Consider the following 26,954-nt stretch of genomic DNA (forward strand, 5'->3'; position numbering starts at 1 on the left):
CATTAATTCTTTTAACGCTCGTTATGCAAGAAATTTATCTTCAACTGATTTGTGTTTCAGGAAACTCTAGCAAAACTTATTAGTGAAGAATACTATCGTTTTGTACTTTAACTTCAAACTCAATGCTTTTTGAAAATATTATTCAAAAATAAATCCATATGTTACGTTTGTTTTAACGGAAAACAAACTTAATGCTAAAAATGTATTGCATAAAATATTATAAGCTTTAAATTCTAAATAAACGTCAAACTTAAGCCTCCACATTCCTCGATCAAATTTTGTTAGATACAGTGCTTTAGAATTTAAATGTACACGTATAAATCTTAAAAGCACTCCCTAAAAATATTTTTAAATTGTAGCGACGTGTTATGTTTGTTAAAAATGATTTATACTCTTTGAAACAATTCATTAGCCTAAGAAACATTTCACTAGCCTAAGAAATCCAATTAATCTAAGATTATTATTGGATAACAATTTGACTCGATGGTTTCTTTTGAAGTTGGACATTACCTTCTTGTTAAGTAATTATTACAATTGAATGCATCATATTGTTTATTGCATTTGAAGAAAGGTTCACATTATTCCGACACTTGATGCAGCGTTTCTTGGTCGTAAACTATAGGAAGAGAATTCCTCGATCCAGCATTTCTCGTATTTAGTATCATAACGACGTATCTGCAATGATCAATTTTCTCTCCTGCTAATATCTTCGCTTTATGTATGTTTCCGATTGTTATTCTCGATTTAGTAGGTAGGAAGTTTTTAGCAAGTTAACATTACAAAAGGATAATTTATGGAGATAAATCGATTAGTGTAGGTACGCCATTAAAATACTTGATGATAACAAATCTACTATCAAAATCAAGTACAAGTAATGTCGTGATAATTCGTTTCAAATTATTACATGATATAATAATGTGTAGCTCCAGAAGAAAAAAAAAAGATTTTACTTACGGTTCATCTTCCTTTTTCACACTATTCACGTTCTCTGCAGTCATGTTGACTGCTCTTTACACCACAGCAAACCGTTTCGATCGACGTCCTTTCGCGAATTGGTACGACTTATGCTTCAACTAGTTCTCCTTCCGCAAAAGCCATCAAACTTGTCACAGATGCGCAGTGCCGTTTATGTTTTACGCAATGTCTCTGATCTCGGTCGAACGGATTCACAACACGTAGATCTTCAACAGCGAAAAGCTGTCGAAGCTATAATATGCGACCTATTCTCAACCACGGATTCACTCTGATTTTAAGTGAAGTTTAATTAATAAGTGATGCAAAAATTTACATATCACTTTGTTTTGTTGATTGTGGGGAATTTTCAAACACTGAGTTCCAGTTTGAGAATGGGATTTTGGATTTGTTGATTACTTTTAAATATTGGAAATTCCCTGGCTCGAATGTTTCTTATTGCCTTTCAATGGTCAGCCTTTGAAAGCACTTCCTACTCAACGGTCCAGGAGAGACTGAGCACTCATTATTAATATTAGTAAGCACTAACGATCTGTTATCATCATAATACAACTATTACCCATATCTACAATAGCCAGCCGCAACCAGAAATCACCAAATAGATGCGCTAGCTTTAACTAGGTTAACTAGAGCACCTAAAGAAATTACTGCGCAGCTGGAGCCGTATGACGTTATGGGTTTGCAAAGATCTAGCGTGTCAAAACATCGTATGTGATTCGAAGCCCCATTCGGAACTAAAGTAACTCACTAGTCCCGCATTGTTAACTCTGAAGGACACCACGTTCCAGCTGTCTCAATACTTCCGCCGTTAGGGCAATGTCCTAATTATAGAATGTCTGACCTTGATTCTTCCGTATTCGAGACATGAGCAGAATTTTAAAGATTTATTTATACAGCCGAATGATCCGTGGTCTATACCATGATAATAATAATGCGCCTCAGGTTAATGGTTAACGGCTTTAGATTGGCGTCACCGCAGTTCAAGTGATACCCGCAATGTGATCAGTGACGAAATTGATTTTAGTTAACTGTTAGAACCGTCAGTGCCATCCACTTGCCATGCTGAATCAAACTGATTGCGTTCATTTGTTTTGTTGAATTTACAATCACTCCAAAGAGCAACGGTCTACAGATGAGAATGAAACAAATCACCCGTCGTGTCCATCACCTCACGGATGACGTCCATTGAGGCCCGCCCAGTGGCCAACGTCTGCCCAACACGTGCTGAACCGATAAAGCCTAAGCGTGGCTAATGAGCATTCACTGTATGATATAGTTGATATAGGTAGTTGGGACCAGACTAGACCTGCTGAATGGCATGCTAAAATTAACAGCTAAATAATCTTTACAACTCGGCCGTGACAGTTTATCGCATCTTCTCAGGTACTGCAAACACTTGTCTCAATAATAAAGTTGGTCAATGAAATTCTTTACAACGGACAGTCCGATGGATTACGGAATTTCTACGTTTCAAATATTCGGATGGATTCTATTGTGATCGTTGATTTCGAAAACAGTACAAAGTTCATCCATGAACCTGCATGTGAGAGAACAGAAAAAATAAATATTTGTTTGTTAGAACACTGAACTAATAGAATAAATTCCTTTTATTATTGTCTTCTGTTGATGCCCGGATTTAAGGGGAGGGGATTTTAAGGGGATTTTATGATTCCTCCCCGAGGAATCATAAAATGGGAAAGACAATTTGTAATACTTTACTATAAATTCTCTCTATTTTATGTTTTACAGTCATCAAGAGTTTCTAACAAAGATAGCATTAATATCTTATTTGAAGCATCTGAATCTCACAGTATAAACTTTCTTGGAGGTACGACTGTTATGTTGATGTTTGAGGGTATGGCTTTTAGTCTTGAAAAAAACTCGAAAAATGGATTTTCGCTTACATTCGACGTTTTGAATAACAAGAGTAAAAGTGGCGCCAAAACAGGCAACTGCGTTTTCAGTTCTGCGACCCGGATCGTTTTCGGATTTCTACTCCCGTATAGTACCCGACCGGGGAATTCATTTTATGCTGTTGGACAAATGTTGCCTATGCTGTGGGCAAACAATAAAACGGAACACAACTAATCCTTGAAAAAGGCACAATACATGTGTCCGAAACGTCAGATGTAAGCGAAAATCCGTTTTTGAGTTTTATTTAACACTGAAAGCTGGTTAATCGGTATTTTTAATTTTGTTATACAAAATCATGGACAGATTTTGGGTGAGACTTGGTTCAATTGATCTGCACAGATGAAACAAAAAGTGACCCGGAAGAAGAAGACGAATTCCATCCAGAATAAGCCGAAAAAAAAATAAAAATCGTGCTCGATAATCTTCAATTTGGATTACATTTTGCACATGTTTTTGGTATGATAGAATAAGTGTTTTCCATAGAAAAAAATATCATTTTGGCTCAAGAATAACTTTCGAAAATGGCCTATCAATTTTTGCATGCAACTTATTTAAAAAATCTTAACTCCGCAACTGTTGATTTTAAAGAAAAATATTCTATGAAGAAGTTATAGTGAATCGTTTGGACCACAAGAAAAAACATAAACACTAAAAAATATTTTATTTGTTTTCATAAAAAAATCAAAAATAAAACTTAAATTTTAAATTACACAAAAAACCCATTTTTAATATTTTTCCAAATTTCACCATAGACTCTTGATAGTAAACAGATGTTTGGGACAAATTTTCATGATGGAGAAATTTTTAATAAAAAAGTTTTTCTAAGAACAACTTTTAGCCGATTTTCAAATTTTTGATTTTTTGTCAAAATTAATACATTCTGATGATACAATAAGAATCCAAAACCCCACTAAGTGCCATCGATGCCAAAAGTGGGGTCTCATATAAAAAATATATAAGTTAATAAATTAAGAACTAAAACTTAATTTTTAAAAAAATGATTTCGGATGACTAACTTAAGACTGAACTAGCTAATTGAACTGAACGAACTGAACAAGCTGTCGCTATCGAGCCACATGCTCTTTTATTGGATATTAATTTATGTTTATGTTTTGATAAATTCCAAACGATGTTTTGACTGGCTGTCGGTTCTGGGATCGTCGATGCCTGGTGCTTAACTGGTGTGTTACTAGGGTGGTGCTAACTCCTCCGCCTTCAAAAGACTTTGTCCTCAAAGTCTTATTGAGCGTTCTTGTGTCGGCATGTTTAAAAATTTCTGAATTTCCAAGAAACGTTCTGTAGAAATGTCTGTATAACTTGATGATTCATTTTCAGGTTTACGAATTTCTTCTGATATGGGAGCTGTAGCAGTTGGTTGTTCACTTATTTTGATATTGATATTTGTTTGTTTTGGTTTCCAATACTTGATAATTATTCCAATTACTAGCATTATGATTATAATAAGTATTCCAGAACTACCCATTATTTCAAAAATATGCTGTTTCCATTTTAGTGACTCATTTTGTAGATACACATGTTCCAAAATGCCTCTATGGTTTAGCGTTAAATTTGCCAAAAATTCCGGTGATGGAATATCGATTATTGAATCTTCTTCTACCAATAATCCTGTTGTTGGTCTAAAGGTTTTGCTGTTGAGGTTGATGATAGAGTTGCGGTATAAATTATTATCCAAATATAATTCACAATGTTCGAATTGAATTATATAAGATCCTTTTAACCTCTGAGTATTGTTAGTACAATTTGAGTGTAAACTAACATTTACATCATTGAGTAAAAGAGTTGCTTCATCTATGTGTTTGATGTTTCCAGTTGAATACACTTTTTCATATGTACAGTTGGCGTGTTGTATCCTGATGAGATTGCGGATGCATTGACTTGGAGTTTTTAGGATTTTGGTATCACAAATATAGAGAGTTTCATCTTGTGTACATTCATTGCTGATTTCATATATTTTTGTTGAATTGTAGAGAATGTAATTTGAATAAAGATGTACCCTTTTTTGATTTTGTACCAAAGAGTCTATGAATTCATATTCATATGTTTCTGATGATAATTGAGGTATTTTTAGCATATAAATTACATGTGTATTATTCATTGTAACTTGGGCTGATGATTTCGATAAAAGTTTTTCAAATGTTGTAACATGAACATTTTGCTGCTCTAAAAATGGTTTTATTTTGGCATATTCTGTCATTGACAAAATTCTGCTGCTTGGAATACCATGTTTCGCTAGTAATATCGCATCTTCCAAAACTTCTAGTTGATTTTGTACAGCATCTATATTGAGTATCGCAATAAGTATATTCATTTCCACTTCATGTTGTAATTTTGTTTTGAAATCCAGTTCAAGAAGGTCGTTTGTAATTTTGCTGATTTGTTGAATCCTTGTATCCATAGCATTGTTGACAAAAACTTGTTGATTGTTATATTCGATCAAATTATTCATCGTTTGGTTGATAATCCTTAGATCTTCAGCATCTGGATTTCCTGCTATCCATTTCCATGCAGTGCCTAGACTATCCCAACGTTTTCTTCGATGAACATTAGGTTTTAGTTTATAATAAGTGTTATACAAATGTGCATGTTTTTTCTTCAATACTTGATACAATTTTCCACTTAGTTTATTAGTTCTTAACATCTCATCAAAATTTTCAATTATGTCTTCAAAGTATGTGAAATTAACTGGTTGGATTATTCTTACATGTCCTAATTGAAGTTTGGCTTTTCCTATGGGTATGATGGCTAAAGGATTTTTATTCAAGTCGTGTATTCTGATAGTTGATTCCACATGGCTGTACATCGTGTAAACAAGAATTGTTCTAAAAATAAAAGAATAAAAATTAATGTGTTATTTTTTTCTGATATTCATTTTATGAATTTTACGGTTATTTGAATCAATAATATATGTGTCGAAATCTTCTTTAACTTGAATCTTTTTATACCTACTTTTTCTTTTAGAAATTTCTTTCGCTTTTTCAAATACATAAGATCCTGGATGAAAATTTGGATATTGTTTATCTAATATTTTCTCATTTTTTTCGTTATATAAATTCAAAATTTTCTCGTGACTTTTAGTTTTTCTTCTGGCTATTTCCTGTTCATCCAAATTTTGGTTCGTTTCACCGATATAAATATTGTGTGGCGTGTTTTTTACAAAACTGTGTATAGTGTTATTATATTTGTAAACTGATGAACGAATCAATTGTGGTATATCTATTTGAGGTGTCTCTTTTTTAAGACATCTTGCTATTTCCCTTAAAGTCGAATGACAACGTTCAATTTGTCCATTCGTCTCTGATCTGTTTATAGGAGTTTTATAAATTTCAATATTCAAATCTCTTAACCGCTGTTCAATAATATTTGAGTTGAAAGAACTTTCATTGTCCATAATAATTGTTTTTGGTATGTTCCATTCGTGTATCAAATCTAATAAGGCATCTTCTATATCAAGAAGTGATTTACTTTCAATTGCTTTATATTTCAAATATTTTGAAAATTTATCTATTGAAGTCAAAAACAAATTATCTTGATCATATGTGAAAATATCTATGTGAATTATTTGAGATGGATAAGTTGGAATTGGTGTTTTGAATGGTATAAATTTCTGTGGATTTCTTTGATATTTTTCTGTTTTACATATATCACACGTGTTTACAAATTGTTCAACCATTTTTGTCATTTTAGGAAAGTAATAATGTTTCAAAAGTTGTTCTGCATTCTCTTTTGCATTTCTATGAGCGAATTGATGAATCTTTTTTATTTCTTCTAATTGGTTTTCCTGGTTATTTAAATCTTGAACTTTGATTTGAGAATATCTGACTTTCATCAATCTAGGATTAAACGTTTCTTTAAAAATTTCTTGAATTTCACCCATAATAGGTTCATCTGTATAAATACCATTTATAACATTTGAATTTAAATATTTCTTAAGTTGTTGTTTCAAAAAATCTCTTGAGAATCTAGGTTCAATGAAAATATGTCTTTTGTAATTATCGAATGGTACAACTAAACCGTATCTTGATTTGGTTCCAATTTTGAAAAATAATTGATTTTTGAAAACATTTATTGGAGCTTCTGTAGATGGAATAAAAGAGCTGTCGTCATCATCTGCTGAGTGTTGGGTCGCAGTTAGAGAATTTATTTGAATACGTGATAAGGCATCAGCTACTACATTAGCTTTGCCTGGTTTATATAAAATCTCATGGTCGTGCTCTTCAATAAAAGCCTTCCATCTCTTAAGCTTTGCATTATTATTCTTTGGAGATATTGTGAAAGTTAAAGGTTGGTGGTCTGTATAAATTACAACTTTATGACCATAAATAAAATTTCTAAGAGTATGCAATGCCCAAACTATTGCAAGCATCTCTTTTTCATTAGTTGCATAATTTTCTTCTGTGCTTGATAAAGTTTTAGAAATGAAAGTAATTGGTCTTTCTCCATCATGAAAGTTTTGAGACAACACAGCACCTATTGCTTTATTTGATGCATCAGTTGTAAGTAAAAAAGGTTTATTAAAATCAGGAAATGCTAAAACATCTTCTGATGACAAGATTTCTTTCAGTAATTTAAAAGCTTTCTTTCCTTCACTATCTAATGTTATATTAAAATTTTTAGATTCATTTTTTGAAATTTGTCTATGTCCATTTTCTCCTTTTAGATATCTAGTGAGTGGCTTAGCAATTTTAGCATAATTTTTTACAAATCTCCTGTAATATCCGGATAATCCAAGAAATGCTCTTAATTCTTTTAAGTTTCGTGGTTCTGGATAATTTTGAATACTCTCAATTTTTTTAGGATTTGGTTTCAACCCATTTTTGGATACAATAAATCCAAGGAATTCAACTTCTGTTTTCAACCATTCAGATTTGTCTGATTGTATTTTAAAATTTGCTTTACGAAGTGTTTCAAGAATTATTTTTAAATTTTTCAGTTGTTCTTCTAAAGTTTCTCCAAATATAATTATGTCATCAATATAGACATAACATATTTTTCCAATATATTCGTGTAAAACATCATCCATTACACGCTGAAAAATGGCAGGGGCATTTTTCAATCCAAAAGGTAGCCGAACGAATTCATACTTTCCATTATTGACGGAAAAAGCAGTTTTTTCAATATCGTTATCATTCAAAGGGATCTGGTGAAAACCAGATGCTAAGTCAAGGGTTGTGAAGTATTTCATTTTACCTAAATTAGCCAAAATAGTAGACGTATCGGGAATCGGGTATCTATCACTTATCGTTTTTTTATTTAATTTGCGATAATCAATAACAAGTCTAAACTTTTTCTTGCCAGAGGCATCTAGCTTTTTGGGAACTATCCATACGGGAGAATTATATGGAGACCTGGATGGTCTTATTATTCCATCATGTAACATTTTTTCAATTTGGTTACAAACTTCGCTTTTAAAAGCTTGAGGATATGGATAAGATTTTGAATACACAGGGTTTTCATCAACGGTTCTAATATCGGCTTTTATCTTGGTTGTAAATGTCAATTTCTCATCCGGAGGTAAAAAAAGATCTTTATATTGTTGTAATAATTCATGAATTTTTTCTTTCTCAAATTTTTGAAGATGGTCATCCCGAATATTTATTTGATTGATCATTTGTAGTTTGCGTTGTAATAGAGGAATTTCAAATTTTGAATCAATTATTAATTTTTCGTTTGGTGTATCAATAACAGCTTTTATTTCCTTAAGCGTGTCATGACCTATTATTGCATCGAATGATTTTAGTTTAGGCATATGAAAAAGTTTCACGTTAACATTTGAGTATGGTGCAAAAATTTTACCTTGAGAAAATTTCTCAATTTTTATGTCTCCTCCTATTGATGAAACATAAAAAGGATTTTCAACCGCATGGGATATTTTAGTATATTTAGGATGAATAAAATTTTTATTCGATCCAGTGTCAACTAAAATTTGCAATGGGTTTTCCAGTTTTCCATTACCATAATGTAGAAAATATGGTAATGATGATTTTATTCTAAAAAATTCAATTCACAATCTTCTACAAGCTCTTCATTGGATTGATCATCAATTGGTTGTTGATATTCAAAATTTTTACAATATTTTTCAAAAGAAGTCATTTCTGGATCTTCATTATTTACTAAATATGGTAGTTCTTGAAAATAACTTTCAGAATCATCAGATTCAATATGGAAATTACGAGGTCGGTTAGCATAATTTACCATATTACTTCTAATTGAGGGGTCCACATCCATTGGAACTGGCTTTGGTTGGAAAGTATTGGGTTGATTTATTGGTTGTTGTTTTAGCTGAGTTGTGAATTGAGGAACTGATTGTGTTCTAGGTGGGAAACTCATATGTGGAGGAAATTGTGGTCTTGTGAATTGGAAGTGTGGTGTAGGTTTTGGCATGTGTGGTATCATAGGTTGCCTATTTTGAAACTGATAATTTGGCATTTGTCTGTGTTGAAATGGATTATTTTGCATATTATTGCTATTTGGTATCCTAAATGGTACTTTAGGTGGAATCAAAGGTGGCAATTTTGTAGATGAAAAACCTTTTGACGTTGAAGGCATTTCATGGTTTCTTGTTTTTGTCATTATTTTTCGAAACTCGATGTTTTGATAAGTTATGCAATACGCATATGCATTAGCTAAAGATTCAGGTTCATAATTTTTGAGAAACTTACCAATATCACCATCTAAACCCCTAATGAACGCATCAATTGCCTTTTTGTTATACATACTTATCATAGCTTTTGAAGCTTCTGGATGCTGGTAATTTTGATTAGTTTTAATTTGTCCTGCAATTAGAGAAAGTAATTTATTTATTTCGTCGTAATAAATTTTCAATTGTCTTCCTGATTGCGTGATATTCATCAGTTGGTAGTCCAAAGTCGTGAGATCTCGTTTCTCACCATAATATGTTAACAATGTTTTTTTTATGAGATTCCAATTTATATTCACATCTGAATTTACGAGAGCCGTATTTGCTTCTCCCCTAATTTTTCTACGTATAGTTGTGCAGATTGCATAGAATTTATTTTTTTGCTGCACAGAACTTGAGGGATTAACTTGATAAGCTTTGACTAGAGCATCCACATCTCGAATCCAGCTGCTTAACTCGTTTGATGAACCTTCAAAATTAGGTATGGTGTTTATTAAATCCGGAATCTTTTCTATTGAAGATGGATCAGCTGGTGAACCATCCGGGTTTAAATAATAAAGAATTGGATCATTATAATCTAATTCCGTTGGCACCACATTTTGTTTTTCCAAAAATTCTAAGCGATCGAGTATATTCTGAATATCGTTAGGCATATTTAGATTTAATGAGCCGAATTGTTCTATTATTTGATCCAGATTTTTTTATTTAATTGATTGGAATTATTTGAGAACTTTTTTATTTAGTTACACAATTATAAACTACACTTACAAACACTTAATACACTTATGCACTTAATTTTTCTTTCTACTCTGAAAAAAAATAATAATTTGTTAATTATACTTACAATAGTATTCTTATCATACTCTGAATACTCTATTCCTGTAACGGCGAGTACTTCAGTTGTCCGTCGGTTCCGTCCTGTTACGTCGAAACTCTTTAGTTCGGGTATCCGTCCTCTAACGTCGGAACTCCTGTTGTTTTAAGACCAGACACGAGCCTCAACTGTCCCAGCGAAGATGCGCTGATCCCGTTTTTCCTATATGGTGGTGACTAGGGGCGCTTTCTTCACGTCTGCTGCTGTAGTAGCGGTCGCCACTTGTGCTGCGGTAAAGTTGAAATTTTCGGATAATGCTCGCGATATTTTAACACTCACGACACAATTAACCTACACTCGCGCTGGTCCCTATTCGGGCGCCAGTTAATAAATTAAGAACTAAAACTTAATTTTTAAAAAAATGATTTCGGATGACTAACTTAAGACTGAACTAGCTAATTGAACTGAACGAACTGAACAAGCTGTCGCTATCGAGCCACATGCTCTTTTATTGGATATTAATTTATGTTTATGTTTTGATAAATTCCAAACGATGTTTTGACTGGCTGTCGGTTCTGGGATCGTCGATGCCTGGTGCTTAACTGGTGTGTTACTAGGGTGGTGCTAACTTATATATACATATATCCTGTGAGGGAAAATACCAAAAGCTTTGTATGCGCAAATTGCGGGGGCAACCTGAAGTCTAACTTTTGGGATTGTTGTTCGTGCAAACAAATCGTGGAGGCTCATACCATGCAGATGAACAGCATCGTTTTTTTGGAAGCCGAATTTACCTAGGCAGAATATCCAACATTTTTCATTTTTTAGTTAACGATCGCTTGCTTAACCCCTCTACCGGCAGCTTAATTTTTACCGCTAAAAAATATTCAAATCGCGATAACTTTTTTGTTCCTTAATATTTTTGCACCATTTTTTCCCAAGATCTCAAAAATCTCTTCTAGTTTGTGAATCCGTGTTGATATTAATCATTGGTCATCTAGTTTTGGAGATTCTCCACATAAAATCACATAAAATTCCCATTTTATTTTTGGCCAATTTATCAAAAAAAAAAAGTGTGTACTATATAATGCCAGGTAATAAGAAGCCACCCTAAAAAAATCATACAAATCGGTTCAGTATTCTTGAATAAATCTGAAAATTACGATATGAGGTTTTTTAGAGTTTCAAGATCTTTATTTGTCCAGCGTGGTACCAGAAACATAAATGCTTATTACTCAAAGACGGCTGCACCAAATTGCTTCATTTTTTCACAGGATACTCGCATTAATGTATCATTCCGAGGTGTGAATATCCGAATACGATAAAAATTATGTAGCTTAAGAAATTATCGTGGATTATGGTTAACGCGTCGGTCCTCCAAAGAATTTTGGAATATCTCCGGATCCAGATGATCAATGATCAATTTTGACACAGATTCTTAAACTAGAAGAGTTTTTTGAGAACTTGTGAAAGAATGGTGCAAAAATATCAAGAAACTAAAAAGTTATCGCGATTTGAATATTCTGTTGACGGTAAAATATGAAGCTACCGGTAGAGGGGTTAATAATCATACCCATCAGGTAGATTATAATCATGCTCATTTGCAAACTAATTTTCTTCCATCGGGTAACCATTTCAATTTACAGGAAAATAGCCAAGATGTCCTATGTCATTGTTGTAGCAGTAAAAATATGTTCCTCCTCCTTTAACCCTACAGGTAAAAATTCGGAATGTTCAAAAACAAATTAAACTACCCCTGCTTATGCCACCGCAGCTTCAATTCCACAACTTCATTTTCAGAAAATCTCTACAGAAAATATACCTCCTTTTAGTAACATGTTCCCCTCTGATGTTGAGTTTTTAACCGAACAGTTGAATCAAATGATTTCAATATTGATGCAATGCTTAAAATCACCACTATGGCTGGAGGATCTATCGCATCACTAACATCGACTCCGACTACTACCTGGTAATGGTAAAACTGCGCCCAAAACTCTCCGTCGCGACGCGTCGTTAAAAACCTACGGTACCGACGACCGCATTGGTACGACCTTGAGCGACTGAAGCATCCGGATCAGGGTTGTTAACGTTAATTAACGGTCAACGCCGTTTCGTTGATTCGTTGACGTTAACTTTAACGATTAACGGAACTTCCGTTTATTTTTCGGAGTAGTTGATTAACGTTAACGTTAGCGTTCAGCGTTAAATTAACGTTAACGATAACGCTATTTTCCACGTTAATTGCCTTATTTACTGATAAACCAAATTCACTCGATCCACGAATGTTTACTCAAGAACGAGGCCAGAGTACGTCGGAAGCATTCGGAGGCGTGCCCCGCTCAAGTGTTACAATTCTTGGACCGGGTGAATTCTGTTCACCGATGGATAAGTCAATAATTGGGATTTCATTTTACCTACCTCGAACCGATTCAATAGTTATTATGTGCGTACTTTTAAATTTCAACTGGACGAAATTAAAAATACAGAAAATAAAATAGCATACTCATCAAAATTAGCTTATTTATTATCAATAAAACAAAGTACAAATAGAGGTGTGATTATCAAGATACATGTCGTTTTTAGGAAGGTTTTGTGTATCAGGATCTGGAACGTGTCCTCAGTGACTATATTTATTGATCAATCAGGTCATAAACAGCGACCGTGTAGATTCGTACTCAGGCACTCCATGTTTTAGGATCCGGGTAATATCATCCAAAGGGTCGACAGATATGCAGCAGCTGCCGTAAAGCATTGAACGAGCGACATTATGAACCAATTGGTGAGCTGACAGATAATATAGCAGCGGATGATTTGACACCTGATGGCGATAACGCGAGAAACGTTTTAGTGGGGGGATATCCGTTCATTATTCGTATTTTGTAGATGATTCCTCATTTACACTCTTTACTTCAATTTTTTCTGCCTATTTTCGGTAGATACTGTTGGTGGACAAACGACACACTATGGCTTAACCCAGGTTATGCATCTTCAGGGGATTGCCGTCGGTCCGTAGTACTCAAGACGGCTTTTCTTCAAGATGTTTGCCTACCGTCTTGTAGTCGATATTCACGTGCTTTACAGCTACAGTATAGCTTGTTTGGCCCTTGTCTTGGATTTGGATTAGTTTAAAAAAACGCCCGAACTGGATGATTGCTCTATGCAAAATGACTTACACATAAAGCTATGTTATTTTTCTTTTCCAACGTCCTTGGATACGACCTAGGATACGACGTTTGCATAGAAACCCTTTATTTATCGAGGTAACAAATGTTCAAAGCTTCTGGGAGAATCAACGCAGTGGTTAACGGTATACGTTGACGTTGATTTAACGCAACCCGTTGACGTTGACGTTAACAACCAAGAAAATCAACGTAACGGCGTTGCCGTTGATCTGTATCAAAGTTAACGTTAACGGCGTTAATCGTTGATTAACGTTAACAACCCTGATCCGGATGTCACCACAGCATACGCCCTGCATCTCGTACAAACAATGCCGGAAGAGGATTCGCTTGACGAAATCCCTCTAGAGGATTGCTGGAGTACAATGAAGGCAGCCATCAACGTCGCAGGCGAGTACATTATTGGGTATGTTGAACGGAGTCAACGGAACGATAGGTTCGACGAGGAATGTAGAATGATTCTGGAAAAGAAGAACGCAGCACGGGCAGTAATGCAGCAGCAAGGTGCTTGACAGAACGTGGATTGTTATAGAAAAAGCGGAAGCATCAGTCTGTGTCAGGAGAAAAAGTGCCGCCTGGAGGAGACGATATGCGAAGAAATGGAGCTGTTGCACCGCACCCAAGAAACGCAAAAGTTCTTTCAAATACTCAACGCATCCCGCAGAAGCTTTGTGCCGCGAGTCACGGATAAAAATAGGAACATTTTGATGGACGGACACGAGGTGATCGAAAGGTGGAAGCAGCACTACGATGAACACTTGAATGACGCTGAAAGCACAGGCACGGAGGTTCAAGGCAACGGAAGAAATGATTACGTCGGAATGCCGGACAATAGGATGGTTGGTTCCTTCCCACTTTGAGTGAAGTTAAGGATGCTGTTCTGCAGCTCAAGAATAACCAGGCAGCTGGGAAGGATGGTATTGGAGTGGAACTCATTAAGATGGGCCCGGAGAAGTTGGTCGTTTGTCTGCATCGGATGATAGTCAGAATCTGGGAGACAGAACAGCTACCGGAGGAGTGGAAGCAAAAGGTTATATTCCCTATCTGCAAAAAGGACGACAAGTAAGATTGTGAGAACTTCCGAGCAATCATCATTCTAAATGTGGCCTACAAAGTATTATCTCATATCATCTTCCGTCGTCTGTCACCTGTAGTTAACGAGTTCGTGGGAAGTTATCAAGCCGGCTTCGTTGACGGTCGATCAACAACGGACCAGATCTTTACTGTACGGAAAATCGTCCAGGTCCCAACACCTCATCTTTGCATCGATTTGAAGGCGGCATACGATAGTATTTGCCACCAAGAGCTATGGGAACTCATGGACGAGAACAGTTTTCCCGGAAAGCTCACGAGACTGATAAGAGCGACGATGGAAGGTGTGCAACATTGTGTGAAGGTTTCAGTCGAATACTCCAGTTTGCTTGGATCCCGCCGGGGACTACGACAAGGTGATGGACTCTCGTGCCTGTTGTTCAATATTGCGCTAGGGTATGATTTTCACGAGATCCAGTCAATTTGTTTGCTTCGCGGATGATATGGATATTGTCAGCCGAACATTTGAAAAGGTTGCTGTGGTGAATGCGACCAAGACAAAGTACATGCTAGCTGGTAGGGCCGAGCGCGACAGGGCTTGCCTAGACGGGGATACGTTCGAGGTGGTCGACGAGTTCGTCTACCTTGGATCCTTACTGATGGCTGACAATAACGTTAGCCGTGAAATATGGAGGCGCATCATCAGTGGAAGTCAGGCCTACTATGGCCTCCACAAGAAACTACGGTCAAAAAAGATTCACATCCGCATCAAATGTACCATGTACAAAACGCTCCTAATGCCGGTAGTCCTGCTCGAGGAGGACTTGCAAGCACTTGCAGTTTTCGAACGGTGTATGGCGGAGAAGGATGAATCACGAGCTCGTCCAACTCTACGGCGAACTCAGTATTCAGCAGGTGCACAATGGTCGGGCTCCATATAAAGGGGCGGCCAAAACTACCAAAAACTTTTTTGATATTTTTATGACTTTTTAAATTTTAAAATATACCTCATGTGTTATATTATTATGATCCTTAATTGAAATTGAAATAAAATTTAAATTTCTTTGACTTTTATGACGGCAAACCGGCTGAAGTCAAAAAATTTAAAAATGTAACAATAAAATAAAACACAAAATTTTTAATTTAGGAATGCAATATTTCCCCAAAGTTGTCCACTATCTGAAAGCTTATAGTTCAATACTTTTATCGAGCATGAGGATGGAAAAAAATATTTGGTTGAAGTTTTAATACTATTCAATATTGCACTTTAGTAATTTTGATGATTTTGAACATGAAAAACAACTCTTGTCGCGTCATGTCGCCGCCATTTCGAATATTGCCCATCAAAAAGCATCCTTAGATCTTACAAAAAACCTTCAAAATTTTTGCAGAAATTTGCTGATTTGCAAGTTAGAGCTATTTGAATAATTCAATATTTTACATATATTTTGACGATATTTTTCATACAAAGTTTATTTAAAATATATTAAACCACTATTAAGACGCATTTTGATCAAACTTGATCAAATATAGACATAATTTATAAACAGTTTGATAACAATTTTAATTTTTGAAAAAATATTTTTTCAAAGTTACGTAATTTGTGCCAAATAACATATTCAGATTACATATTTCATCGATTAAGGCGATAAAAATAGTTTTGGCCAAACTTCACTTTTATCCGACCATTGTGAGGTGGTCAAAGCTGGAATAATACGATGGGCAGGACATGTTACAAGAATGCCGAACAGCAATCCTACAAAACTGTTGATCGCATCGGATCCAGTAAATACAAGAAGGAGTAGAGCGCAACGAGCTAGGTGGGCGGGTCAAAAGCGCATTGATTTGGCGAGCGTATGGCACCACCAAGGATGGAGAGTTGCGGCCATGAACCGAGAATTATGGCGTAAAATTGTTGATTCAGTGTTATATGCTTTGACGTTAACTAAATAAATGAAAAATATAATGCTAGTTGCAAAATATTTTAAATCTTCAGTATCGCGAAATAATGAAAAATAAAGGATCGTGTCTAACAGTGGAACGAAATTGAGGAATAATTCCCTTATAGGGTTTTGAGGCGCAGATGCATAGATTTTGAGTTTTTTATGCGCCAATATTTTTGATCTCCAGTAAGCCCTAAATCTACTGAATATCTTTGCTTAAGGCTACCTGCCGAAGGCTGATTGGCCTTTCTTCCAGCTGATAAGGATGCGGTAGTGAAGATTGGAGATTTCTTTCTACTAGCGCCACCTAGCCACCAGATGAATTTTGAAACAGACACTCTGCCGTCAGATAGCCCTTGATTTGCTGAACAACTTCGCCGAAGACACCAACCTTCTAGCTCATTTGGATGTTGAGATATCCGTTTGAACTCCCTCGTTTCCACGCTTTTTCCGTTACCGATAACAGAGGGAGGGGTCAAGGGGATGTCTCAACCAAGGATTGTATACATTTACTTTAAAACTTATTTTAATCAATTGATTCATGGGCCTCCGAATTGTGACCATTTAAAATTCAAGGTTCGTCTCAGGCTTTTAAGGGTTAATCTGTTGAACAGCCAAAGAGAGCTGAATTTAGCCGAATATCTTTGCCGAAGAAACCAACCTTCTAGCTGATTAGGATATTGAGATAGAAACAATTGGAAAAAAAAATGTCACTAGCGCCACCTAGCGGCAAAATTCTCAATCAGACACTTCATAGCCCTTGATCTGCTTAACAGCTTTAATCTGATCAGGATAATGAGATACAAATAGAGTTACAAATATTGCAATGAGCACTTAAATGTACTGACAAGCCTCCAACAAAACCGTCTCTCAGCTCATCGGCATCCTAGTACGCTGCGCTAGACGGAGGCACACGAAAATTCTAAAAGCGCGCGCTAGGTGATGTGCTCCCGGGGAGACTCGTCTCATGCGCTGCTCGGCGCTACGGTTCGCCATCGGTATCCAAGTTGTGAAACAACTGCTTAGTAACGAAGAGCCAGTACAACTCATTATGCAGGTGTCCAAATGGTCTACATGATGTGGTCGAAGACTCGCGATCCGTTACAAGTTTAGAATTACAATTTCGATCCGCTTTGAAAATTTTGTCAACACTTCGATTATGGACCAATGCACGAGTTCACTAATTTGACGTTTGAGCGGTGCCGAATTCACTCGTTGCCATGGTCACGTAAATAACACGGCACCGCTCAAACGTCACATAATGAACTCGTGCATTGGTCCATTGCGCTGAGTTTTAAGGCTCAAGAATCCATCATTCAATCATCAGCAATCATCAGAAATTGAAAACCAGTTTTTTCGTTCAATTTTCAATCAATCATCATGAAAATCTATCATCGTATTTCAGATAGCGAGTGCAATGCAATGATAGATTTTTTTGAGCTTTGCTTTGATTTTGAGCAAAAAAAACTGGTTTTGAAAATTTGTAAAACGATGATGGTTATTTTCCTCTTAAACAGCACATGTGATGGAGCACATGCGACAGCATCTCAAGAAAAATGAGGCGCGCCAAAAAAGGTCTCACAATGTACATCGCGCCCGTTCGCTTGCAAGAAATGCGGCTCCTGCACCTAAGGCTACAGCACCTGCACAATCTACTTCAAAGTTAAAGCAATGTAAGGAAATCAACGCCAATTTTAGATTGTGACAGACTATGTCTGTTCAAATCCTAACAAGGCAGTGATCGTTTGCTTAATAACGTTAGGGGAGGGATTGAATCCTGAGAAAATTGAGAAAATCTCTCACGTATCGCTCTCTGAAACTATCATAACATGCTGCACATGATGAGAGACTGTTTATCGTATAGTGCTACAACTTTGATCAGATTGGGGGGATAGTAGTGCATGATAAAACCCCTCTAAACATGCCCCAAGGCCTGGGGGACACTATTGCTATTGGAAGTTCGTGGATTGTTTATCGTACCAGTAAAGAAAAACACCTATCCCTACCGGTAAACAAGCGAGAAAAATGGATTTTATCATCGCTCTCTCTTTGGGGCTCTCGTTCACTGCATCCATTTATCAGACTTGTTACAACTTGCGATACATTGACGATCGTGGACCGCAACAGATGGGATGTTTTTCTTTGCTTGCTTTGATCGTGCTTCATACTCAAATGAGACCGAATTCTGCAATGCCTGGTTAGGGGAAAAGCACTAATTTTCGAAGAACAAGAATTTTGTGCCAATTTTCGGATTTTCATACAAAGTAGGCCAAAATCGTATAGATGGGTCGAAAATTAGTTCTAGGTCGAGAATTGGGCTTTTCCCCTTAACACCATTTTATGACATTGAACAATAAATCAGATGACAATCTCAGAAAAAAAAAATTACGGTGGATCTAAAACTTATCATGAGATGTTTGTAAAATCGTTTAGAAAGACAAGAATTTAATGTATTGTTTAACCAGAACTTCAAGATTCTAAGACAACTTTCTTTCTTTCTCATAGTTTGCCATGTTTATATTAATTTATCGTGCGCCAGGAATCCAAAAAAATCTTGAAAATATCGATTACGAAAAATTTGGGACCAAACAAAGTTCGAATCCAGATATCTTCGGCATGGCTTTGCTTTATGGTCTCGGATGGTACTGCAAGCCTAAGAAAGACCTCGAAACATTTTTCTAGTACAGTTGCCTCTCCGCATCAAAAATGATGCTCACATCTTACAGTTTCGCTGGAATATTTTATCACAAATATCCCTGATGTGGAACTGTCAGTATCACTAAGTCATGCTCAATGATTGTGCAATCAATCAGGATGACCGTTAAAAGTAAGTAACGAATTAAACAGAATACCAAGAAACACTCATTTAAACTCTTTTTCCAGAACAAAAAGTAATGCTCAAATGATTCAAACTCTAATTTATCCGGAAGCTCCCTTATCAAAGATATACAAAAAAACAATATTGATTTGAAGGCACTTATAAAAATATAAAGCAAAGCATTCAACTTGAAACTTGAAAAACAAAATCCCATTCACATAAAAAAAAAACAAGTTGTCACCCCAATATAAATCAGTTAACAATCCTAAAATCAGCGACAAATTCCGCATCACCAACGACCGAACTTCCGAATTAGCACCTCAGCACTTGTTAGACGGTCCGATTCCGGTTTTGGCGCCCGCTCAAAACGTTCTTGCTTCTCCAGCTCTAAGCTGAAACTGATTCGGCAGAATCAAATCACCACCCGCTCTCCGGTTGTTCAATCAGTCAGTCCAGCCGTCAAGCTCGTGCCTCGTAAATACTTATAGTTAACCACAACAAAAGCAAGCAAGCAAGCATAAGTGTCGGCGAGCAATTCTCCAAATTACGCGAAAGGAAAACCGCGCTTGCCATCGCGCGTCGTCACTTCGGCTGCCATAGAATGCCTACACCCAATACTGATTACACTGGGCTACACTTTATTAGATGTTGGTCCGCTGATTCCGAATCTATTCACAGAGTTTTCTTAACTTGTGCATCTTTTGACCAAAGTGGGTATTTTGTTCATAAAATTTCATATTGAAATTTATCGTTTTTATTTCACTGCATTCGATTAAATCTGTTTGCCGCAATCCATGTTTAGAATATATTTAATAGACCTTCTGGACCAACCGGAAATCGAACTCATACATCTTCAGCATGGCTTTGATTTGTGGCTTTGCTATTGTTCTGCAGATATTTCAGAATCCAATCTTATAGGAATGGCATCTTCAGCAAAGTTGTTTAATAAGCCAATGGCAATCATTGTTCGAGCTAGTTGATTCTAATTTTTTCCACCAGGTGACGCCAGTGTTAATTGAACATTTGTTTTTCAAGTATCTCTGAAGCCCGACCACTTAGAAAAATGGCGTCTTAGTTAGAGTTGTTCAGTAGGTCAAAATCTATCTTTGTTTAAGGCTTGAAATTCGAGATTAACTAAAATTATGATAGCCCTTGAGCTGCTGAAGAACTTTTCTGAAGGCGCTATCTTCATAAGTGGTGAGGCTCTGTGGACCAAAAGTTCCATGCTTCTTGCGCTAACTGGTGGCAAAATTTTGAATGAACGAGCTTAAACAATAGTAGTCCTCAACTTACTCAGCAGCTTTGCTGAAAACGCGATCCTTCTAAATTCTCAGAATCCTGAAAAATCAACGACACATAATCTTGATTACTGGGCGTCACCTGGTGGAAAAATCTTGAATTCCTTGGTTTTTATAATGATTGTCCTTGAACTATTGAAGTACTTTGTCAAAACAAAAGTAAAAGTTGCAGTACTAACTAGCGGTCAAATTCCGAAATAAATGATATATCATCAAATAGCACTTCACATCCAGAGCAACTTTACTCAAGACTCCAGGTTTCGAAATTATCTGGATTTTGAGATATACCATTTTCAAATTGTGGTCTACTTGAACCGTATACTATACTGCGAACAAAAGTGTCGAGTATCGTTCTTAAGAATATTCTTGAAGAATACATTTTTGGTGCTGATAGATATCTTTGTAGCAAAATAAAAGCTTATAAATCACAAATGCACAACAGCGTGACAGCCCGATGGTTAATTTCGGCTTCTGATCCTGTTTGAATCCTTCAATATTTGAATAATTTTTTTTGTTTTGTTTTTTAATGGTATCGCTCAGCTCAATTTTTGCACTCAATCTTCATGTTCTAAATTTTTTTGATATATTTTTTTAAACTCGTTGTTATTAAGCTGTTTTCTTAGCAAGAATATTTTTGAGTCAATATTGTTGAGCATCGACATCGCTTTTATATGTGCACAATCGACCTCGGAATATTTGCATTACTAAGTCAATACTACATTTCAATGTAAAATATATATGTTTTCAGAACATAAACATGTATACTAGACAGTTTCACAAAAATCTAAATGTCTGGGATTCAACTAGTTGCAATACTAAAACAAACTACCAGACAAATTTTCATCCGATTTGGAGAAGATTAGAAGGTGCCTCAAGTCGAATTTGTGTTTTTGGCTGAGAATTTGGAAAAATGAAAATCAAAATAAATACCACTAGTTGAACGTATTATTAGTACTTTACAACTTTTGAGAACACTGTTTGCCGATTAGAGATGGGTTTGACCTCATAAAATTGATTTCTGTTCATTAAAGTACCTGTAAAACATACATTTCTCTACAGTTTTTGTTCTATGAGATTCTTAACCTTATGCCTTATCATAAAAGTTCAATCTTAGTATCATTCCTTTGTCATTTCTGAACATTATTGTAATACATCATTTCTGTATACGAATTACAGATAATTTGTAAAAAATCGTCGGAAATACGACATTCCTCACTCCCCTGCATTTAGATCTGCTGCTAAATAGCGCAATTGCTGACATGTTACAAAATTGAACATAGTAGCTTTGCTTTTTCAATGATGGATTAAGCCGGAACAAATTTGAAATTTTACTATTGTCACCCCCCCCCCTTCCAATTTTTCAAAAAGTCAGAGGGGGAAAATAAATAAAATGTCTTATTTTCAGTGTTGGTTTTCACTGTTTTGTGTGTGTTTTAAGCTAGTTTTGGAATTCTTCTTTACAATATTACATGAGACAACAGGTATTATTGGGTTATAAGTCCTAAAACTCTGTAATTTTCAGTTTATTGCCTATGAAAACGGTTTATTAATTTTGGAGTCAAGGTTTCTCCAGTAATATTCGAGTCTTCTAGTTTATCTTGGACTTCTTCTGATTGCTTGTTTTGTTTTAAATTGCCATTCTGGTTATAAACTTATTATCTTGATCTGTAAAATACAAATGACAATTAATAACACACCGCTGAGTTAACACATTTGAAATGTATTTTCACTGAAAATACAGTAAGGACCCGATTTTGTCAGCCCCTCGTTGACAAAATGGGGAACCTGACAAAATCGGGTCATTTTATTTTGTTCCTGTTTTTTTTTTATTTTGATGTGTTACATGGTTACATGGAATTTTAAGAGGGCGATAAACATGGGCGTAGCCGGTTTTTTATCAGGGGCTCCCCCTCCCTTATATAGGTGATATCGATTTTTAACACTTAATAAAAGGCATTGCCATTGCCCCCTCTGGCTACGCCAATGCGTGCATGACATCAAACATCATCATCAATTTTAATGTAAACGTGATAAACATAATGTAAACGTGATAAACATGACGCAAACAATTCGTGGGCTTCGTAGCCGTGCGGTTAGCGGCGTCAGTCGTTTAGGCGTATTGTGCTACAGAGTATGGGTTCGATTCCCGCCCCAGTCGGAGAAAACTTTTCGTCAAACGAAAAATTCTTCATTGGTCCACTGGTCGTTCCGTGTGTCCGTTGTCTAATGTAAGTTATGTTCAGTCTGTGCAGCCTATGGCTGAAGACGGTGTAAATTGTATTTTTTTGTCTTTTTTTTTTTTTGACAAATTTAAAATAGGCTGACAAAATCGGGTCAAATAGCTGACAAAATCAGGGGTAGACAAAATCGGGGGCAGACAAAATCGGGGGCAGACAAAATCGGGTCAGTACTGTATGTACTTTAATTAAAATTTTAACCAAAAGTATGGGGCCACGACAAAGCCGAGAAATTTTAGTCTCCTCATTTTTGTCACCCGTGAAATTTAAAGATTTTTACTGCAAATTTCTGTTATCCCTACTTACAACCTGTTATATTGCTGTCCTACGCATATTTATCTCACAGTCGCTCAGGTTTGCAAAGAACATGGTGCAAGAGGGCATAGAAGAACAATATATTTCACAGAGCCAATTTTCTTCATTTTTTTTCAAATCTAGTGACATATTTTTAGAAACAAAATTTTACATATATGTTAAATCAAATTAAAATTATCTAAATTTAGTTTAATGTTGCATCCAACTGCAACATTTCTGCAGTGTTCTTAAAATTATAAATAGCTTAAACACAATTTGAAATTTGAATGTTTACTCTTACCAAAAGTAAAAAAAAGACTGTTAAAAACCTGGAGATTGATATTTTGAAAAATCGAATTATGAAAAATGTTATAGACTAATGTTATGAAAAACAAAAAAAAGACATGATTATTGTTCAAAACATTTTTGTTGGATGGTTATATGTGGCAATAACATGGTTTTGGAGCATATGAGTATAAAAAATGATAAATTTACCTGAATTTCCATTTTATTATTTATTGTCCCCCCCTCGACACATTTTCATGGAAGAGGACAAAAGAAGATTTTAAGATTTGTTCCGGCCTTATTGATTGAATAAAACATCTAGAAAATGTCATCAACGTAGTCGTGTTTCAAACAACATTCGAATTTGATACCAAGAAATTACATACATGTGATATAGCCCTGAGGTCAAGCTTCTCGACTACCGATCTTGAGCACCTCCTTATTTTCTCCAAATCGGATGAAAATTTGTCAGGTAGTTTGTTTTAGTATTGCAACTAGGACTAGGGGGTGACTGATTGAATCCCAGACATTTCGATTTTTATGAAACTGTCTAATGTATACATAAGAACCTAAGACATATTTTGTGTTGTATTAAGTGTGTTACCAAAAAACTTGTTTTCAACATTTATTGATGAGGTATTTATTTAAAACAACTCACTATAACCTCACATCCACCAATGAAAATCTCGCACTTTAGAGGTATAAGCTAATTAAAAATAAAAAAGGTGGATTAAAAAAAAGTTTTAAATTATAAAGCTAAAAATTGAAAAAAATTGAAGCGAACTGCCATGAATCGCAAGACAGTCCCATCTGCATTTTATTCAAAATTGAGTTGAGTTCAGTTTTCAACATATCTTCCAATGTTCTAACAGCTGCAGATAATATGGCTTGTTGAAAAAAATAGGATTAAATAGTTTGAAGTGTTTGAAAAAACAGAAAAATATAAAGATGATCGTAATTTTCTAGGAAAGATATCGTAGTAAAAAGCAAGTTGTGAAAGTTTCATTAAGGTTGGAACATGTTCCAATCCTCTGGAATTTTTTGAATATTCGTATGAAAAACGAGTTTGGAAACTTCACAGCCTATTTTCTCAATGCCTACTTTTTACAGATGGGACTGACTTGCCATTCACGCCAACAAATTTGAAATTTGAACATCAATAGAACTTACATAATTTATTTTGGAAGTAGGACTACGTCTTTCTTCTCTATACAGGAAAGGAATTGGAATTTCAAAATCAAGAGTGAAATATTTTAAACGTTTATAACTTTTTGCTGGCTTAACGAAATTCCTCGATTAGCACCTGAATCGAAAGACAAGTCATCAAAGGTTCATGTTGTTTACATACTAAGTCCCACATATTTGTCAAAATAGTTTAAAAACTGTTTAAAAAGAAAACGTTGATTTCAAGCAAATCTATAAATAGGGGTGTTAGAGAAAAGATGACGTCATTTGCTTTTCACTCTTCACTTAGATCGCATCTCAGCAGGCAATAGATCGGCTTGTCCTGACCAGGCGTGCTTCTCAGGTACACACATCGATACCGAAGGACCCCCCCTAGTCTTGCTTCGCTCAAATCGAACTGACCGTCGACCGACCGAGACAAGATGCCGTCCAAAGCCATCACCGCTGCCGCCACCAAGAAGAAGAAGCAGCCCTAAACGAACGGAACGGGTCCTCCCTGCAGGTGATCGAGAAATACAACTGCGATGTCGGCAAGATTGGCAAGAGTGAAATGAAATTCCGGGAAACTGTGGTTGTGGATCCTATAACAATTTCCCGAATACCATTACCCCGAAAACCATCACCTCGAAAGTCAATACTCCGAATGGTCAAGTACCCCAAAAACCAATACCCCAAAATCCATTACCCCGAATAGTCCGTTACCCCGAATACCATTATCCCGCATGGACCATAACCCCGAATTTTCTTGGCACGAAAAATTCAAAATGAAGATCCGACAAATGAATTCCATAAACCTACCAATTTTATAGAATTTTGATTTTCATTTGAATTCATGTTCTTGTTATCATAAATTTATTCTTCTTTTTGTTAACAGCTATTCTTCATGGGCCACGTGAGAATCAAAATCTCACTCACAGGCGTGTACTTGATTTTGTGAGAATGGTTGTGTGCACAGTAATAAATCATTTTTCGAACTGATGATTATGCTGACATGTTAATATTAGGGACCTCTCTCGCCCTCTTTCAAAAGCGTTATATTATTTGGTAATGTGTAATTATATTTTTATATTGCTGAAGGCAATGCGAGTTCAACATATTCTAAAATGGCACTAGGCTCTGGTTTGAAAAATGTAAGATGAAAATGTCAACTGATATTAAACTGACCACTATTTCAAAAGTACATCGCTAAAGAACAGTCTATGATAAAAGAAGAAAAAATCACTAATGAAAGCATCAATCATTATGATGCCAACAATCACTTTGCTATTGCAACTTCCGAAAGAATGGCCGATAACTAAAAGAAGGACACATCTCTTGTTGGAAATTGTAATGCTGACAAGATGTAATACAGACAAGTACTGCAGGGGCTTGTTTTCAAGGTTACTCGTCTGAAGTCACTATTAACTTTAAATTTCGCTCAAGACAATTTTGTCAGTCGATTGTTTTTACTGCTATCGCTCAAACCTTAACTCAAACGGTACAACTCGAAAGAACAGCCTATAACTCAAAGACGAGAAAATCATTGATTAAAACTGTTACACTGCCAATATACAACCTCGAAAGAACAGCCGATGACACTGCGGAACACTGTTTTGTCTCAAGAACCAAAATATCGCTATTTACTAAATTGAGGGTTGCTGAGTCCATTGCCGTTTTCAGAAATATCATGGCACGTCTAGTTTTTGAGATATTGACGGTTGAAAATGCTAAATTTGACTGTTTCAGCCAACTTGCATGCAAGTTTTCCAACTTGTACGGAAATTCGTTTGCTCAATTTGTCACAGAATTCAAACTTTATGCATTGAATAATAATTATCAACAAAGTTCATAATATTTTCGATGGTAAAATGTTATTTTTTGGTGGTTCAGAAAAGTATTGTATTATGCCATATGAGAGAAACGAAGAATTTTATATGAAGACTGCAAACATGTTGAAAAAAATAGATTTAACCTAAATTTTATCGTAAAATTTTAACTGATTTGTATCTAAACTGAAAGTTCAAGTCCTATTTAGCATGTTTGGTAGATTATATCACAAAAAAGTTTGATAAATCATACTTAAAATTTCATGTGAACATCAATAAAACCAGTGTTCTATACAACTTTGGCGCCCTGTAGCTAAAAATTGTGACGTGCTGGAACATTTCTGAGAACGGCATCAGATTCAGCGACCCAAAATCTACAAGAGACACATAATTTGAGACACGCGAAAGTGTCATTTTTTTTACGCTGTGTGATTGAAAGAATAATAAATCACTAATAGGAATAGTAGTAGTTATTAAGTCGAAAACTGTTAGGCTCAAATTCGCGAGCTTCCTTGAAGAA

The 26,954-nt window shown here is 35.6% G+C and overlaps 1 protein-coding gene across 7 annotated transcripts in view; it reads right to left on the reverse strand.

The window, feature by feature from the left end:
* The window catches only part of LOC5572530 (protein I'm not dead yet), a 49,156-nt gene extending 29,421 nt beyond the window's left edge, over positions 1 to 19,735 (reverse strand). Inside the window, exons 1-2 of one of the 7 annotated variants that reach the window (XM_021843005.1) lie at positions 19,572 to 19,735; positions 955 to 1,197 (exon numbers count right to left, since the gene is read on the reverse strand). In XM_021843005.1, the coding sequence (XP_021698697.1) occupies positions 955 to 998 (44 nt within the window). In that variant the 5' untranslated portion in view covers positions 999 to 1,197; positions 19,572 to 19,735. Of the gene's footprint in view, positions 1 to 954; positions 1,244 to 19,571 lie in introns of all 7 variants that reach the window. The other 6 variants (XM_021843004.1, XM_021843002.1, XM_021843000.1 and 3 more) reach the window with 6 other exon arrangements.
* Positions 19,736 to 26,954: the final 7,219 nt, after the last annotated feature.

The sequence above is a fragment of the Aedes aegypti genome, chromosome 2 (assembly GCF_002204515.2).
Source record: "Aedes aegypti strain LVP_AGWG chromosome 2, AaegL5.0 Primary Assembly, whole genome shotgun sequence".
NCBI lineage: Eukaryota > Metazoa > Arthropoda > Insecta > Diptera > Culicidae > Aedes > Aedes aegypti.